This window comes from Nelusetta ayraudi, unplaced genomic scaffold, assembly GCF_046127955.1.
Source record: "Nelusetta ayraudi isolate G7.1 ecotype Tasmania unplaced genomic scaffold, CSIRO-AGI_Nayr_v1 ptg000011l, whole genome shotgun sequence".
Classification (NCBI taxonomy): domain Eukaryota; kingdom Metazoa; phylum Chordata; class Actinopteri; order Tetraodontiformes; family Monacanthidae; genus Nelusetta; species Nelusetta ayraudi.
Window position 1 is genome coordinate 4,658,252 of NW_027466061.1, and position 18,897 is coordinate 4,677,148.

Consider the following 18,897-nt stretch of genomic DNA (forward strand, 5'->3'; position numbering starts at 1 on the left):
GTGAAAAACAAGCTTCAGGGAGCCTGGAATATTCTTGTCTTTCTTGTCTGATGGGAGCTACAGCTTAAATCGAAAGAGAGCGTGATTAAAAATCAAGCCATTTTGATGATCGATTTTAATTTGCTATAGAGGCTCATTGACATAGATGGAGGGTGGGAGTATAGAAATCAATCAAAGAACCACGCAGCTTCATTTCATAATGGAGACTCGTGTAGGAACAAGCAGTGCTGGAACAAGCAGAGTTGCGCTGCCTTTCACAGCCTGCAGAATGTGACTGATTGTTCCGAGTGCCACTGGCGGCACATTGTTCCACTGACTGAACAAACATTTCACCCTGAGCCCCACTTCACTTCCACGTTACCGCTATCTTCTCAATTTCAAGTTCAAAATTAGCAATAACCTCATTTTTTGCTTCCTCCTGGCTCAACACCGCCTCACATTTTGCTGCTAGTAGACGTGTTTCACTGCACACTGCGTGCTGGTTCTGTGCTGAAGCACTGGGAGCTAATCTGTTCAAGCGTGCAGGAGCTTTTTGCCGCTGCCTTCCAGTCTGAGCCTTCTGTGCTCTATCTTGGAGTAACACGCTGCTGCAATGAAATGATGCAGCCATACACCCACTACTGATAAAATACTCAGCTGAATTGTGTGCGTGCGTGTGTGTGCGTGCGTGCGCATGCGTTGCCGTGCTTGTTGCCCTATCATGCCACCTGGCTCTTGTCTATTTGGTGTCTATTTCTGTCCGATGGAAACATGCCCACAGAATTATGGAAGAGCATGAAGATACTCGCTCTGAGACTACAAATACATGTACATGTGCATATGTGGCTCATCTTCCTCCGTCCATATCCGTGACTACACACACGTAAGGATGTAAAAGGCTGTTGTTTTTGGAAGGAAATGTGGCGGCACTGCGCAGACGTGAAGTTGCTGCCGAGTGCAGTTCAGAGAGACTTTGAAATGGAAATCTCAGCGCGGCGCGTTGAGCTCGGGGCGGTGGAGAGACCGATGATGCCATCTCCTCTGGCAGGTTTCACCATGCTCACTGTCGAGAGGGAATCTCACTTGCCAACCTCTCAACTCCTGATACAGGCAGGTGCAAACGCGCATTGACACAGAGAACTGCACATACCAAACGCTGGCATATCTAATGCCTGGATTTTCACCGCATGAATATATATATGTACATATGTATCTACAAAAGAGGTTGGACATGCACTCGGAGAGGGAAGCAGAGCAGAGTGAAATAAGCAACTTCAGAGGCGTGTAAACAGCTCCTGGAACTCCGGGGTCAATGAATCAGTGCTCACCAGTCAACCAGCGCTAATGTGTCAGGACTTTGTCTTCTCAAAGACGTACTCCGACATGACACGCAACTCACAGCTATTGTATTTAGCCAGCGGAGGTCCTGTGGCTTCAGGACAGGCACATTAGCAAAAGACAAAGAGACGTGCAGTGATGCTGAGGAGCAGCAGAAGAAGCAGAAGCAGCAGCAGAAGCAGCAGCAGCAGACCTGACTCGGCTTCCTCTTGTCTCCCCGCCTGGTTCCCCATGTCGGTCCCAGCTCAGACTCCCACTCTCCACGGCGGGGTGGACTGATCCAAGAATCCGTGACTGCGGGGGAGAGGTATGCGCGCGTGCGTGCGTGGGTGAGTGTCAGGGTGTGTGTGTGTGTGTGGTATCTCTTCAGCAGCACCGGCGAGCGGCTACAGTCAGTCGCTCCCATGCAGGGCACGAAATTTTCTCCTCCTGCTCCTCTTCACTCCTTCCTGGCACTGAGCAGTTTGTGTGTGTGTGTGTGTGTGTGTGAGAGAGAGAGAGAGAGAGAGGAGGGAGGCTGCGTGCTCTATCAGTAAGTGACAGCAAGTATGCTTGCGAGCGTGTGTGAGCATGTGTGTGTGTGTGTGTGTGTGTGTGTGTGTGTGTATCTCCCGGACGGTGACAGTGCGTCACGCTGGCAGGCGGCTTGCTGTGTGTTGTGTGCGTCTCATTATTGCTATGATGACTGGAATCGACTCGGAGGAGGAGTGGCTTCACCTCCCTCCCCGCCCCCCCACCCCCACCCCCGCCACCGCCACCACCAGCACCACCCGGACCACGCACGCACACCGACACGCCTCCCTCCCACACTCCTGCCAGTCCGTTCACTCTCAGCGTGGCGAGTGGGACAATGGCAAGATGAAGCATTCCTCCTGTTGCTGAAGAGGCCAGTGACGAAAGAGGCTGGAATGAGAGCACAGGACGGAGGGGTGGGAAGGAGGGAAGGAAAAGCACCATTTGTGGTTTTTTTTCACAGAGAGGGATATGGACTCTCCTCTCGTCTCTCTGACGAAACTTGCAGTCCTGGGACCTCACATACACTCAGCTGCCTCTTTCTTTATAAATTCACAACTGCAAATTTCTCCCAAATTGAGGGGAGGAGGTCTAAGAGGTCCAGGAGGTCCAGGAGGTCTAGAGGGGGGGATATAGAGGCAACCATCTGGATCTTTGTGCCGGTGTCCCACGCGCAGCACAAAATTTTTTAGGATAGGACACGGTGTTCTAGGTTAGGTGGGGTTGTGTGGCGGTGCACGCATGCAAATGTTAAATATTTATGACAGCAGGCGAAAGCAAGTCCACTCAGGGAGAATTGCTTTTCATTTTAGCTGCTTTGGTTTCACAATGACTTCCAACAACTAACACACGAGCACAAATGGAAGCCAGTTGGAATGAAGTCTAATGCATCGTACAATTGTACAGATCTCACCAGATGCCAACAGACCAGGGTTATTCATCAATCCATCACCAATATCTGAAACACTGCACAATATGCAAGACCAAGATGGACCATAAAAAACAACCTTGAGTGACCTCAGGTTTTCTACAGTTGTCGTACAATGAGAAAACACCGTGCGATGTGAGCTGAGGACTCTATACAAAAAAATAGCTTATAGCTTTTTCCAAAGCCACTTGCGACAGCGTGGATATTTTCAGTGGGAAGAGCATCACTGTTGCATAAGCTCACTGCAGCTGCCAGATGATTTCCTACATTTATACCACACAACCTCCACGGATTTCAAAAAAAGAAAAAAGAAAATCAGTAGCAATAGAAAAAACACAGCAATGGCCAGTTTCTATTTCAGCTCAATGAACAGCGTGAAAACCCTCATGAACACTTGGGAGTCACAGCTGGCGGGAGGATCTGTTGTTGTTTTTTGTTTTTTCCCGCAGCATCCCAGCATCCTGCCCTGTGATGTCAGATGAATATTCAACACGTCAAAACAAAACAAGCTCCCTCCCAAAGCCTTTTCATATCTCACGAACGTTGGGTTGATGTGTTGCTACACTCTCAATATTCACCCTCTCTCTTTGTCCCGGAGCAGCACATCCATCTTGGTAAACAAACATGCCTCTAATCCAGCTAAGAATGTTCTCCTCACGGCGGGACGTCCATCTCCAAGAGCTCAACGCTCCCCCAACCCCTCCAACCCACTAACACCCCGCCAACCTCCCTCCCTTTCAGGACGTGGCTCCTCTCCATCTCGCGTCTTTAGGGGACTCGCTCGCTCACTCGGGGTCACAGGATTCTCAGGAGGGGAGAGAATTGTTCACCCTGCGCCCAAACTCTGGCCAGTGAGCCTCGGAAGGGGTCAGGTGTGTTCCGTGTGTTGAGATGAGACTGAGAGACGGCGCGCACTGCTCTTTAAAAAGCAATAAAAACAGAAAAAACATATTCATATTCTGCCTTTCTTTCTTTTTTTTACCCTTTTATTCTTTGAAATCACGTCAAATAAGATTCAAATAAAATCTTTGAATCTTACACTAGAAATTCGCTGCACTTGACGAGGTGAAGGTGTGGCTGATTCTGCATGTATAATTCTGCATGCACATGTCATGCATGTCTTCCTACAGTTAGTGTCAGCATGCGTCTGTCACGGCTGAGTGAGCCTGCAGACGAAGGCGTCCCGCCGGACCGCTGCACGCGTGATTAATTCATCTGACTGATATGACGAGCTCAAGGACTCGACCGCCGTCTCCTCCCTCCTCCTCCTCCTCCTCCTCCTCCTCGCCCTCCCCCTCCTCCTGCCCTCCACACACACCGACGCACAGACGGGGAGGGTGCGTCCTGCTGCGACCACATGCTCCCGGTGTCTGGGCTCTGCTGTCTGGAGTTGTGCATATTAAAACTGGTTCAGGGGGTCCTCAGTGTTTGCCCGCTGTTCGCGTCCTTCACTGCCACCCGACACTGAGGTCAGTGCCGTCGCACCCACCCGCGCTCCCCCCTCCTCTCATGGCAGCAGATCGACTAGGTGATGGAACAATGGGAGCTGTAAGCTGCTTTATGGCTGGCAGACAGTCATAATCCATCTGTTGTGTCGAGCGAACCTCACATACGAAGAAACGAACGTCGCCTTCATCGGTCACTGGCGACAGGCCCCTCATGCAGCCCCGGTGGGAGATAAATGACTCCATAGCTTGAAATATGGGGAATGACTCAGCAAAAAAGAAACATAAATACAGATACACGTACTTTATCTGCTGTGTATGCAAAATGCACAGTGAAAATATCATAGATAGGAACATGTTTAAAACAATACTGTGCAAATCTTAAAGCTGTAAGATGAGTGACTGCTGGGACAGACTTTGAAACACACTGATCATTTTTGGTTGCAGGAGTGAAAGGTTTATCCTGCAAGTGTCACTCCAGAGCACGATGGGATGCAGTAGGGTCAGTGAGGGTAACGACAAAGTAATAAAGCGCAAGGCTTTTTGTACTTTAAATTTGTTCCCCTTGATTGTCTAGTAGTTCCAATGATCATCAAGATGTTTTCGTATTTCTTTTTGTTTGAAGAGAAGTGAGCTCATTTTATATCAAGTGCTGCTTTTGTCTCTGCTTGGTGGTCGAGGTAGCGGGGCTGCATCACAGCAGAGCGGTTGGGTTTGAAGGCAATGTTCCACTATAGACTGTACTTTCCCTTAATGCAACTTCAAAAATACTCATTCAAGCTAAGCGAGGTAAGCTAAAGGACCAGCCGTGGCTTCGACCTTGTGCTTGAAGACATGTGAATACTTCAGTGCAGCAGGAGAGGAGTGAGTATTCTCATCCAGACATGATTGGTCAATGTGAAACCTCAAATACACTGAAAATGAAGGAAAGCACCTGGCAATGAAATTCCCATTTGTAAAGTAATGCCCTGCGGCCGTGGCCACCCAGCCTGTTATTAATAGGGCAGGGCCGTCTTATCTCCCTCTTCCTCCTTTCTTAGCTCACTCCACAGGGACTCCAAGTGAAAGCTTGACTTAATTATTGATAGTGTGTTTTAAATAAGTCATCAGGGCAGGGCTGGGTTTTAACCCATTGTCTGACAGCACATCTGAGCTGGTTAAGTGCCAAGCGGGACAGAGAATAGACTCTATTAGCAAAAATAACAATTTTGACACATGACAGCGCGGCATGCTGTGACAGCGGGCGGGGGTCGGAGGAGCCACAGCGTCAGTCAGTGGACCAGTTCAGCCTCAACTAAGTGAGGGTGCCAGGACCCTCAACACGTGTGAGGACTGTAGAAAACATAAGCTTTAGTTATGTAATAATGGTTTTTGCAAAGGGAGGATTCAATTTTATCATGAAGCAGCTTTTTGAATGCTCTTCAGTTCAAAACAACCTATACTGAAAATATTTTTAAAAGCGGCAAACAGCAATGGACAGTTGATTAGTACAAAGAAATTGATGATGACTATTAATTACGATTAAAAATGAAAATTATTTGCTAAAAAAAAACCCTGATTGTTTTGTTTCTTTTTACTTTTTCCTGCATACACTTCTCATCATACACATTTGACCCAATTATTATGTACCTTAGTTCATAAATGATGCATATTGTCAACATTCAGTCCTCATTATCTCAGCAATTAGTTGTAATTAGTAAACAGTTATGGATGTTTGCAACAACATGATGCAATATAATGTCATACAACAACATGGGAAAAGCTCATCCGTTCATCCATCTACCGGCTCCATTTCCCATCACTACTTCACCTGCACTGAGGGTCGCAGGTGTGCTGCAGTCTATCCCAGTCACCTAACCGTGATGTTGCCAGTTTAGTGCATAGCCAACACGAGGGTAAAAATACTAACCTGCTCAGGATTAAATGACACTACCAATAGCAACAACACAAACCTGAAGACACGTCTTAGAATTCCAGTGGATATACGTATTACTGAAATGTCACAAAGCAGATTGGGATTCACTTTCAAAAAGAAGCGTTTTATATTCACAAAGAGACTGTGCCTCAGTCCTTCAGAGAAGTTCCCTCCGCTTCAATAAACAAAAACACTTGAAACATTCCAGTGCATTACAACTCAACATCAATTAGGCTGAAATACCACAGCTCACCACCTCAATCTATATTCAAATGATGGTATTTCCCGTGTGGAGGTGTGAAAGTCAAGAGGAGCAGCAGGATAAATGACGACCGTCGCTGCCAGCACGCTCAGTTAGCCGCCGCAGCTTCTCCGGGTGTCACATTTGATTTTACACCCGCTGATTGTTTTGAATTCTTTTTTTTTTATGATGGGTTTTAAACGTCCATTCACCGTCTCCTGTCACATGTCAAGATGTGCACTGATGCAGAGTCCCAGGCCAGCTGCACAGGTGCACCTGCACTAGTCGGTACAGTTTATTTATATTTAGGGAAACACACTTCCTGCGCAACACCTCCAAACTCCTCATTTTTGAGATGTTTTCTTTACGACAAAGAATTTCAGCAATGATCCTCAGCTTCAGTTGCCACACAAATCTAGGCCAGCGTAACTAGGGTAGGGTAATGACGAGGGTTATAAATTTATCATGAACTTCAGGAAGCGAGACTGTTTTCTTATCCCTGGGTGTGAAAACACATTGAAAAACCAAACTTTGGCTAATTAGAACCAAACGGAAGAAAACCCATCACGGTCATAATTGTGCAACAAAGAGCCCTGAGCCACACTTGGCTGCAGTGTCTCCGCTCCTCTCCAGTGTTTTGTAGAGTAGAATTTAATTATCTTGGTCTCGGCAGAGCAAACCCTTTGAAGAAGAATTTCACTGAGCGCACCATCGACACTCTGCGAGGGTGGACCGCCATAAACACATGGAGATATCTCACCCACAAAGCATTTTTCCAAGGATGCACCGTGATAAGGGAAAAAATATTCATGTCACGTGGGAAGGAGAACATGAATATTAGAAGGAAGCAAAGATCAATCCTAAACGGAGGCATAAATGTGCTATTTTCTGCGGGTCTGTCAATGAATAATAAATCATGTAAGGCGGCTAGATTGGAATCTGGAATGAAAATAAAAAAGATTTGAGAATGGAACTTTTAGGGCTGAGTTTGGAAACAGCTTCAGCTACAGAATGTGTAAATAGTGGTAAAATAAATAAATAAATAAATAAACGACTGTACAAAAAGCATCCCCTTACATATTTCATACAGAGGCAAGACTACTAAATTGCAATTTTGTTAACATTGCTTGGAGATCTATCATATTTAAAAAAAAAAAAAAATTAAACACCAAAGATGCTAACAGCTAAAGGATGACAAGTATGTCACTCCAAACGCAGGGTGGCAATCGAGATATTTGGGCGTCTCTTCTAACATCCACCATCCTTCCCCCCAGTCAGTCATCAGACTGACTGCTCCTGGCATTCAACATCAATTCATCCATTAAAAACTTGGGGCCAATTGTACCAACTGTACTGAACATTACACACAAATGACACACCAAAAAGTGAATCACAAAAAGAGATCAGCAAAAAAGAAGGAAATCTTTCATCTCTTCACTTTTCAATCAGAACAGTTAAGTAACAAAACTGTTCACGCGGCCGAACTGCTGTCTGAGGAGGATGAAAACATCCAGTATCTCAAAAAAATAAAATAAAAATTCTAAGAAACAGCCAACTGCACCTCCTAAAGCAGCCAAAAAGGTTCCAAGACAAGTGAAGAGTGAGGAGAGAGAAAACAGCTGCTGGCACCTGCGGCAGGCAGCTTAAGTGGTGCACTGTGGCCCTCTAGTGGTCGAAAGAGTTTAGTGGACTATCCTCCACTTCCATAATCTCCTCATTCTGATGTAAACAAGAGCTCTAATTTGAGATGATTACAGCTCTCTCGCTCTAATCGGCAGTTTGTGACTGAGCTGTGTGAGTGTGTTTCAGGGTGCAGGTCTCCTACCAGACAGAGTGCGAGGGCGGCCTTCAGCAAGGTCTGAGATGGCTCCAGTGGTCACTGTCTTCTTCATGCGGGAGCCTGCGGCAGCAGAGCCCAGCACAGGCTTCGTCAACGCATCGTCGCTGTTGGCTCGTTTCAGCTAGAAAAAAAACAAAACCCAAAAAACCCACACCTGCTGTTAGCGCCCTAGCAACCAGACAACAGAGATATTCCACATTCTGCAAACTTTTCATTATGCTGTAGAGCGTGACTCTGACTCACTCGGCTGAGGCGCTGGTCAGAGGCCAGCGTGTTGGAGGATCTGGAGGTTTTCATAGCCGAGGAGATGGTGCTGGAGGAGGTGTGGGTCAGGGAGCCCTGCCTGGTCCGCTCCTGGAGACCAGGCTTGGGCAGCCCCACCTTGGTGGCGCCCGTTTTCAACATGGCTGCACGTCACGGACAAAACCTGTGATTTGACAGATATTACAGGGGGAAGATTAGAAACTGCTGCTTGACAGAAATTGGATAATTCATGCAGACTTTTGTTGATGAGACTAAGCGGCCTCTAAATTATTGCTAACAAATTCTTCAGAAATCCAATGCACAGAGCAGTTTCAGTGAAAAGCCCTTGGACTGGCTACTGAGGACAGGAAGTAAAAGAAACTCTGCATCCTGTCACACATGGCGGCAAATAGAAAACATATATAAGGTTGCTCTATCAACAAATAAAACCTACAATAAAATTAAACCAGGATACTCCAGATTCAAACATTATTATTACTGTTTCAGGAAAAAAATATCTTAGAAATGTTGACAGCAATCATGCTGTAATAAATGTGAGAGCTGAAAAACATCTGGATGCATCAATGTCGTACCACAAGGTAAGTGAGTAGACTGTACTGTGTACTGTGCAAGGACAACGCCACTGTGTTGGTACAGCCCAAAACATACTGTGTAGCCGCTCCAAAAGACACAAGGCAAAATGCTTCCTGGCAGAAGCAACTGCTGAACTACTTCCTGCGAAAACTGAAATGTCTTCCAACGCGTTTAAAGCTGCAGAGCTGACACACACACGGCACCATCTCCACAGGCCCTAGAAGGCAATACAGCCCATAATAGTCCCAACTGGAGCTCATTATTAGACCTTGATTTAAAATGATGTGCAACGTTTTCTTCTTCTCACCCTCCTACACACAAGAAGAGGTCGAAGAGGGACTGTTAAAGGTGAACGTCTGTCTGTCTGTCCACCAGAAGGAAATGCGCTCTTCAGGCCAACGGGGAGTTGAAGGAAACGGAAGGAGAGCACTTAGCTGTGAAGTCCTGCTAAAAAGCTCTGCAGCTCTCTGGGGGACGAGTCATTGATCAGGATTTGGGTAACACCGTGGTCCAGCTGCCAGAGGGAGTGCCGTTAATGGGGAAACCCTCTCGTCTCAGCAAGCAGGGAAACCAGTTAACATCGCCGACGGCCAGCAGGGATAACCACGTTATCCCATTTGTACTGGGCTGTTCACACAGAACAGTTTTCATTTTTCGTTTTGAGTTTTCAGAAGGCACTCTCAGCTCAGAAGGAGGCAGAGCAAAGCAGGAGTCAGACGTCACAGCAGTAATGCAGAACACTTCCACGAGGGGAGACGGAGACGTCTTACATCATGTTTTAAGGGGGGTGGGAGGAAAAAGCACACTGGATGCACATTGTTTTATTGAACGCATCAGAGCATGTGTCTCCCCGCTGGGCCCTCATATGATGCCCAGGCGTCTCCAGGCTGAGTCTTGTGATGGCCAAGCTGGGGAAAGTACACAACACCTCAGCTGGAGCAGCTCACCTCCCATTAGAAATCACAGAGCGCCGCCTCCTTTCCCTGCAAGGAGCATTTTTGTTCTGCTTTTGGTTCTGCTTCAATGTTTGTCTGTGTTAAATGAGGAAGTGCTGGAAGAATCAGGATGTTCCCCTTTTTTAAACAGGAGGGAACTTTGCAAAAACAATGTATTCTTAATACAATTGCAATCAGACAATCAGCCAAGACTGATGACAGGTAGTGACGTCCAACAGTCAGAGATGAGGCTACAAACTAGTTGCTGGTGCTTTATTCAGATGTGAAAATCACACACTCAGAGTAGATCCACGTTCTGGGCCACTGGGAGACATTGTCATGTTCACCCGCTCTTTGTGTACTGTATAGGAATGCCTCAACAAGGAAAACAAAGAAAAAAACACAGCAGTTATGTATTCTATCCAACCTTACACAACTAGAACATACATGTCCATTTTCTATCAATTTGATACCAAGAGGTTCCTGAAAATTATTAAATCATTTAAAAGTTCTTATTAACTTTTAAATAGCAATAAGAAGCATAAGACGCATAAGAAGATTATGCTTCTTAAAAGTTCCCATATTATGCACATTTTCATATCTCTGTTTTTTCATCCAGGACTCCAGTGGACCTGCTTCAAATGATGAATTGTCCAAGAAACGCCACAGAGACTTTTCATAAACACTTAGTTTTAGCTTATTATTGAAATAACAATGAGTAAAAGCTGGGCTTTTCTCATTTCTGGGGAATTCACTGTCAGGATAGAGACCGAGTATTTGAATAAACATTGGTGAAGTGCATTTTGCATAGAGTTAGATCTGAAAGTGCAGACCCTCCGTGCTCTGCAGCAGCTGTGATTCTCTGGAGGGAAAGCAATGGCCTATTTGTGCTGTGGCGGCCCACTTATGAACTCAAACATCTTGGAGAGACAGACGTTAGACTTTAGTTTAAAGGTGAACGAGCAAGGTGTAAGGAAGGAAGGGTGGGGTTGGAAATGTCTTGAAAAGAAAAGCAACCTGGCCAAGAGCAGCATGTAAAAAGACGACAGCAAGTCAGCTCACTGCTAAATATGGAACCGTCTTCAAAAAATACTCAAGAGGAAAACCATATATAATTTGTAGTCGGTCCCGCAATAAGTGACGGGTTGCCATGTTCAGTAATTATACTGGCGTACAGGAAGATGATGAATGTATGAGTTGAATATGGCACAAGACGGCTGAGGATATTCAGAGGTCCATTCTGACAGTTGGAGCTAAAAATCAGGTTGATGAACTGAGTTAAGGACAAAACAGTGAGAGTCCAGGCAGGATCCTACCAGTCGCTCACACACACACACACACAGCACACACGCGCACACGCACACACACACACGCACACGCACACGCACACAAACACACACACACACACACACACACACACACACACCATCTGATCCAAGACAGGCCTCAGGGAGAAGATGTGCTTTTGTCACACAAGGAGGATCATGACATGACTCATTAGTGGTTCAACTGAACAACACAAGAAATATCATCGACAAAGCTGAAACAAAACAAGAGACCCGATACTGCAGCTTTCCAAGGGTGTGTATCAAACTTGCAGCAGCGCAGCAAACAGGGACGAAGCCGTCGCTCACTTCCCCTCGGCCTGAACATCGCACCTTTACACATGGACCACAAAGAAAATTGTGATAGTCCTAACAAAGCTTGGAAAGTGACCAAAGAATGAAGAAGGTCACATGTCACATGGTCTACACATCAGTCAGAACCACAAAACATACGGTGCAGTGTGTGGCAGGCTGGACTGCCGTCCTACTCTCATGTTTTCTCCGGATATTTCCAGTTTTGGACAAAGTGACACCACGGCAGCAGCTGGATGTTGACGACATGCTTGTAGAAGTTACGCGCTTTAGTTGAACTAAACTCGCTTTTAGTGTCTTCTTTTCTCAAAGGATGCTGATTGGTTGCTTTTCCAAACGTTTTTTTTCACTTTCATCCCTAAAACAAGGGATTTTAAGGTTGAAGTTACCTGATGCCTCCCACACTGTCTACAGACAGAGTGAGTGAGTGAGTGAACTAACCCTAACCCTAACACACAGTGATTTAAAAAGAGACATGTTCCTCATGTAAAGTGCCAATTGCTGTTTGTATTTAACGCATGAAATGTGTGTTTTGGAGTGTGTCCTTCAGTAAAACTGCTGCTCTGCAATAAAAGGGCAAATGTTTCAACGGAACCGATAATTAGGCCTCACACTGCTGGTACACTGTCAGGAAATAACATCTTATACATGTACGCATTCATTGCATTACAGTTTAATTTTGGCCCAACGCACCACAACCATAAATCACACCAGATATTGTCGGGAAACGTCAGCAACCCAAAAATGCATGGAGGGGCGCACACGCCGCACGCGCTTGAACAAACTGCACAGCGCTACACCAGAAACTACCAACTGACACTGCCTGAAGACAAACATCCTGATGCAGATCTGTGAAAGAGGAAACTGCCAGTGCTGCAGAGACGCGGCTGCAGATTCTGTTGCTGCTTCATGCAGCGAGGTGTGTGGTGGCACTTCACAAAATAATTTTAATTCTCTTCACAGAGGATAACGTTGGCCCTCAAACGGCGGAAAACAAGGATGTAAAAGTTTGCTGTTGGATCACACAGGAAAATAACTGTGCGTGCCTGTTTGTAGAAGTTCAGTAAAAGCAGTGACTTTTGTGACACAAACAAACAATGCTTTGGGTCCAACCTTCAAAAAAAAAAAAAAAAAGGATGTATGGATCTGGGTTATATGTCACAGTGTCACCACATCCTCCTAGTTCATTTTTTAAAGGCAGACACAAGACCTAAATATAACATATTGCAAACATAGCATGCCGCTAATTGCGCAAACTTTGGCCCCTTGTGGTCAAATTTGTCATGAACGCCATTCCTGGGCAGTATAGCATAGGGGGTTTAAATTTAAATACAGGCCACATCCCCCCCCTCTGAATCTTTCTGTGGTGGACAGGAATGAGCAAAAAAACAAAAAATAAAAGCCAGGCATGAAAACCATCGGCAGATATTCTTCCTTGTCACCACTGGACATTTTATTCATGAATTCCAAAACGTTCTGTTCCAGTGCGATGACTAACCAATCCAAATAAAGCTGCATAACAATGACTGAATGAAATTATACTGCAGGATCATCTGAGCAGCAATATGAAAAAAAAGAAAAACAGGCCAGACTGATGACAGAGAACACACACACACACACACACACACACACACACACACACACACACACACACACACACACACACACACACACACACACAGGGCAGGAGAGTGACTGGGTTGACTCACGTGTTTCCTGCTGGATGCTGTCCTCCAGCAGCCAGCACGGAGCCCGAGGGGCCTCAGAAATACACGCCCTCCACTGAGCTCCAGGGAGGCAGCGTGAGGGGAGGGAGAGGAGGGTCACGAGTGGCAGCCACCACACAGCAGTCCGGATGAGGACGTGCAGCAGGCTTCCAGTGTTGCCTCCTTCACTCTCTGACAGAAAGTGAAAGACAGACAGAGTTTCAAACTTGTTTACCGACGCTCATTTTCCCTCTTTTTGTTTTTTTCATACTAGTCAAGCGAAGAGGAAATCTCTTCTTTTAATCAGTGAGGAGGAGGAACAGACTGTCTGACGCGGATAGATTTTTATTATGGCTGCACTGCTGCACCACGTCACTCAAAAGCTGGTGCCGGACCGGGTTCACTCGGCAGCGACTGGCAATTTGATTGAACCTGAGACTGTGTGTGTTTGTGGGTGAAACGCAAGTGTCCCATTGCGTCCACAGATTAAAGCCCTCAGCCGTCTAAACCGAGCACTTCTGCTGCATCACTGATGTTTCCAAGAATAACAGGCTGACTAATGCGACGCTTGACAAACAAAAATTGGTGAACGACGGCTTTATGAGCTTCTCTGATCTGGAGGCTGCTTTGCTGACAAAGTCGCACTTTGTGCCGGAGAAAGTCCTCTTAATGTGAGGGTGGGTCATTTGTGGCGGGGTCTCCGCTTTTAAGGTCTGCAATAATGGACCGGTTTAGATTGAGTAACGCCGAGGCCGAGGAGCGTGTGGGCAGAGAGAGTGCAGCTCTCTGCTCGGGGGATGAAACAGGCTTTGTGGTGAACTGTTAAACTGAGGAATTGACCACACCCCATCCGCCACCGCCACAAGAAAACTGCCTTTAAAAACACTGCTTGAGCTTGAGAGACTGTGGAGAATTACTTTTTATGAATTGCAGAGTCGTGCAGAGGCTACAGTGGGATCCACCGTGTGTTAGTGAGGACAGAATAAAGCCAGTCGCTTTCACAACTTCCTTTTTAACTGGGTTACATATTTTTGTGTGTCATGTTCTACTTGAATGTTACTTCAAATGACTCTGCCAAAGTAGGAACCCCTACATCTAGTGACAGAGTGAGTGTGAGAGAAATCCCTCTCCTCCTGTTCTGTTTAAATGATTCTCAACACACAAAACAACAACTAAGAACCATCCAGGCTTGTCCATTGCAAAATCCAAATGCAAAATTGTTGCCGTTAGTGATGTAAGGCACAATGAACAAAGACCTGGACAGGAAGTAGAATAAGGCACTTGTACCAGCCAACTTCCTGTGACTCAAGCAGACATGCTTGCACTTATCACACTTCACGCTCCTAAACCAAACTGCCATGAAGCCTAGTTTATTCACTGTGATTGGTTTTCAGCCGATGGTCACATGACAAGAACTTAACAGCAGATCGCACAATAACACGGGAAACACTTGACTATGATTTCAACAAGACGGCTGATGAAATTATACAACAACACGAACAAAACCCCGGCAAAGTTCACTGCAAAATCTAAATACTGTCATTTTTTTTCTTAGCATGACGAGGGAAGCCACCGCTGTGTAACCCAAGCCATCCGTTTCTCATCTCAGTGTGCCATTTATGGTTGCCTGAGGAAAAAATTAGAACGTATGACTAGATTTGCTTGGGTTTTAAATGACACAGGAAAAGAAACACGTTATATCTCGAGTCCCGAAACAGCAGGAGTGGTGAGTCGGCCAACACAGCTCGATTTTCAGAAACCACTAACTCCACGTCTATGATCAGTTTGGCACCAGATGAAAGGTTAAAGCATGACTTTGGAAGAAAGCCCTTCTTTTCCAGCTTGTTCCCTCAAAACACACAACAGATTTGAGACGCACTGATGATCAAGCCTCTGTGTGGGGACACAGCAGACACCTCGGCTGAAAGATAGGCCAGACATAAATAAATGATGCGGCACCATGAACCCATGGAGGCTGGAGGCTGCAAGTGAAAGGCACCTTACTGTCAGTGTGTGTGACACCGGAGGCCGACAGTAAACAGAGCGAGAGGAGAGGAGAATAAACACCCAGCAGCCAGAAAGAAACTTCTGGGCACAACCTGCTGCTCACTTCTCTTTTCTCCCCATCCGTCACAGGAAAGAAGACTGAGTCACATTCTCCCCCTATTGTTGCCTCGGATGGGAAATAATATGGAAACGACAAATGACTGGAATTAGGGATGAGTGTTTGGTTCCGTATGACCACTGAAAGCAAGACATTCTTTCATTGTATAAGGAAAAACTGATACAAAGATGATAAGAAACGATTCTACAAATAGTGCAATGGAGAGACATTTCAGCAGCTCAAATTCAAATAAGGTGTTTTTTTTAAATAAGAGTAGATTAATTGTCTTTCAGTGCAAAAATTTTTTTCTCACACTGATGTCCATAAAAAAAAAACCTTCAGCAGTTTTTTTTTTTACCATGTCAAAGGTCTGTCTAAAGATTAAAAATGATACATTCGGTCATTAATTTGTGTCACATACATCACTCACAAAGATTTAAAATCTGATCATCAATCCTGCCAACATCCAGCAGATGGGACTTTCTCTCGACTTTAGTGTTGACTTTGGACACGAGGACAAACTGTGTAGCTCATGTTGCCCCCCAATAGGAGCCTCGAGCTGCAGTGACCTGGTGCAACTGACAATAAATAAAAAACATCTGATTGGTCCACTTAAATGAAGCATATGTTTGTTTGAATGTCAAGTTTCGCTACCTATGGTGCTTTCTATGGGCACTTCATAAGATGAGCGAGATAAATAATATGGAACGTTGCACCTGGCTTCAGCTTCTCTGAACTCTTGCATGCACAAGATTTAGGCTGCACATGGAGATGATTTATTAAAAGTTTAAATCTTAAGATTTCTAAAGAGTAATGATGTGAAAAAGATGGGGCAACGCTCTTCCCTCACCATTGTATCTAAATCTGCATTTACAGAGAAGATATACAATGTTTACATGGCAGGTTATTTCAATCCCTTCAAAGTTCTAACAATCAAAGTGCACACACACAACAGGAATCTACTTCTGCTTCTGATGGCATGATGTTTCGATCTACTGCACTCCTCAAAGATCACAGCAGCAGCTAAGCTGCCCTGCAAAATTACACACCCAAATTTAATAACAACAATATTCACAGCCTTAATTTAAGCTGATAAAAATCACAGTAGGAAAGCACATCAGGCAAACACATGCCTCCATGGATGCATGCATGTATTAATTGAGCACGACCATGTCTGGAGCCCTGAAGCATCTGTGCAGCAGCTGGCTTTGAGGAAATGATGTGTCCTCATTTAAGTCAAACAGGAAGCGCGTGGCGTTATTCTGGTCCCATGCTGTGAGACGGCCTCTCTCGCTCTCTCTGGCTTTCCTCTTTAATTCTGGGACGGTGTAAATGTCATGTTCAACAGGTTCAAAGACCCTCAGTCACCCAGAAAACACAGCCAGCGGCTCCTGCAGTCAGCAGCAAATCAAAACCACTGAGGAACAATAATAGGAGTAGTGGCTGGACACGTGTGTGACTGAGAGTAACTTAACTAAACTAGAGATGATCTCAGCAGCAGAAAATAGCTTAACGCTGAGTTTTTACAGCTTAAATCAGCATGTTTTAGTTCAGTAAAAAGACCAAAGCAACGCTGGTGGGAAAATGCTGAGGCAATGATTCTCTTTAGAGCAGACATGGATCAATAGGTTGTTTTCTGGGCCCAAACAGCAGAAGTGAGCAAACTTTCAAAGCGTGCTTGCTAGAGGACCCTGCATGCGTGATGATGGTCCGCTGGGGACAGAACGGCATGCAAGCTCTCAGTTTCCATTTTTTAAAATCACTGCCAACACCACACTGTGTCTCCCCATATTTTACTCTATGAATTATATTAACGTCAGTCAATTCTTAGACTTTGATTTTTATAATTTGAAGTTGCAGGAAGATAATGGAAATCTCTTTTTCAAGAGTGTCCTGGCCAAGACAGGCAGCACTACATTCAACAACCTTTTAGCAAACAAAAAAAGCAGCCATTCAAATACACAGTATAAATCTAATTCGTCTAAACGTCTGAAGACACCCTTTTAACCCGACCCTTCACTAGTTTTCATTTATTTTCTACTTAAGTCTATCACATTATACTATGAAACATTTTAAAACTTAGTTTTAATTTGTTAATGCTTTTGCAAACTCAAGAAAAAAACATACAAAATTATGTTACCATTTGTAACATTACAATTTTTCCAGTTAAATGATCAGATTACATTGCGGTAAAACTCCTGGTGATGCATATGCTGGATTTCATTATAAACAGACAAACTAAATGACAAGAAGAGATAAACAATTCCATCCTACAATGCACTGCTACACCATCAAACAGGACATTAATGACTGAGCTATTGAACCAGGCATCTTGCTGCAGCTGTGTTCAAAAAACAAAAAAACAAAAACTTCTCTGCAGCCTTGAGTCCAGAGTTGCAGCAGCTCAGATAGCTGCAGTGTTCATGTATATTTCATCTGCTTGGTTCTCCGTTTCATCTTTTTCAAAGCTGTGCTCCCCGGAGAGCCAAACTTCCTGCTCGGATGGTGCAAAGTTCTTCCCAGATAAATAGAGCCACGTCGTAGAAACTTCAGCCTCTTTTCCTGTCTGCCTGGTTGGCCGCATGAGCAGTGAGTAGGCGGATTCCATAGAAACACTTGCACACAGGAGTCCATGAGAAACGGCCAGGAAACAGAAAGGACGACGGCTCCAGAGCCCAGCGGTTTCTCACAATGCAACATCAGAGCATCAGCTCCCATGAGCCCAACAATATCCAGGCAAAGAGAGAGCATCCAAGCTTGCGTTGTTGTTAGCACACTTGTGGCATTGGGGCTGTTTGATGTGCAGTGGGTGGGTGTTTTGAGAGGGCGTTTCAATAGCGTGCTGACCTCTTTCAGCCAGGCAGCAAACATTTTAACAACACTGCCTACGCACATGAGAGTGTCACGTCTAACTCGCTCATCCTGTTTACCTCGATCGGACAACTCGTGCAACACTGGCGCTGCCTGTGAAAGCAATACATCTCTCATCCCTGCCTCACCTCCAGACGTGACCCATTTAGAGAAACTGAGGCGTTCCTCGGAGGCAGCCAGTTGGAGTGCGACGCTCGTCAAGTATGCGCTCGGTTTCCTGGACAAAGCTGCGCATAACTTTGGAGGCAGAGGGGGGGAAAGATGCTTGGACTTACCTCCCCTCCCTCCCTCCCTCCCTTCCCCCCTCCCTCGGCTTCCACAGCCAACAGCCAAACGACCGACCTGACGCCAGGCCGGTGCCTCTTTCTGCTCCTATCCGTCCATCACCACCTCTTATCTCCTCATTAAAGCTGCAGAGATGGACGTGCCACTTGAACTGTCTGCCGACGAGGCCTCGCCTCTTGAGGGGGGAGATAACGGCTCTCTGAGCCGTGTGTGAGAGAGGGGAGTGAGTCGTGTGAGGTCACGGGGCAGACAAGTGTGCTTCTGATCCTCACTGATCCTCACGCTGCCGAGAGGAGCAGCAATTATGGTGGCCGATGGAAGAC

At 45.6% G+C, this 18,897-nt stretch overlaps 1 protein-coding gene across 5 annotated transcripts in view; it reads right to left on the bottom strand.

Moving 5' to 3' along the window:
• specc1 (sperm antigen with calponin homology and coiled-coil domains 1) overlaps positions 1-18,897 on the bottom strand; it is a 65,530-nt gene that overhangs the window by 41,687 nt on the left and 4,946 nt on the right. For 3 of the 5 annotated variants that reach the window (XM_076020210.1, XM_076020207.1, XM_076020209.1), the window contains exons 2-4: positions 13,318-13,506; positions 8,443-8,626; positions 8,185-8,320 (exon numbers count right to left, since the gene is read on the bottom strand). In XM_076020210.1, the coding sequence (XP_075876325.1) occupies positions 8,185-8,320; positions 8,443-8,604 (298 nt within the window). In that variant the 5' untranslated portion in view covers positions 8,605-8,626; positions 13,318-13,506. Of the gene's footprint in view, positions 1-1,510; positions 1,789-8,184; positions 8,321-8,442; positions 8,627-13,317; positions 13,507-18,417; positions 18,562-18,897 lie in introns of those variants that run through there. The other 2 variants (XM_076020208.1, XM_076020211.1) reach the window with 2 other exon arrangements.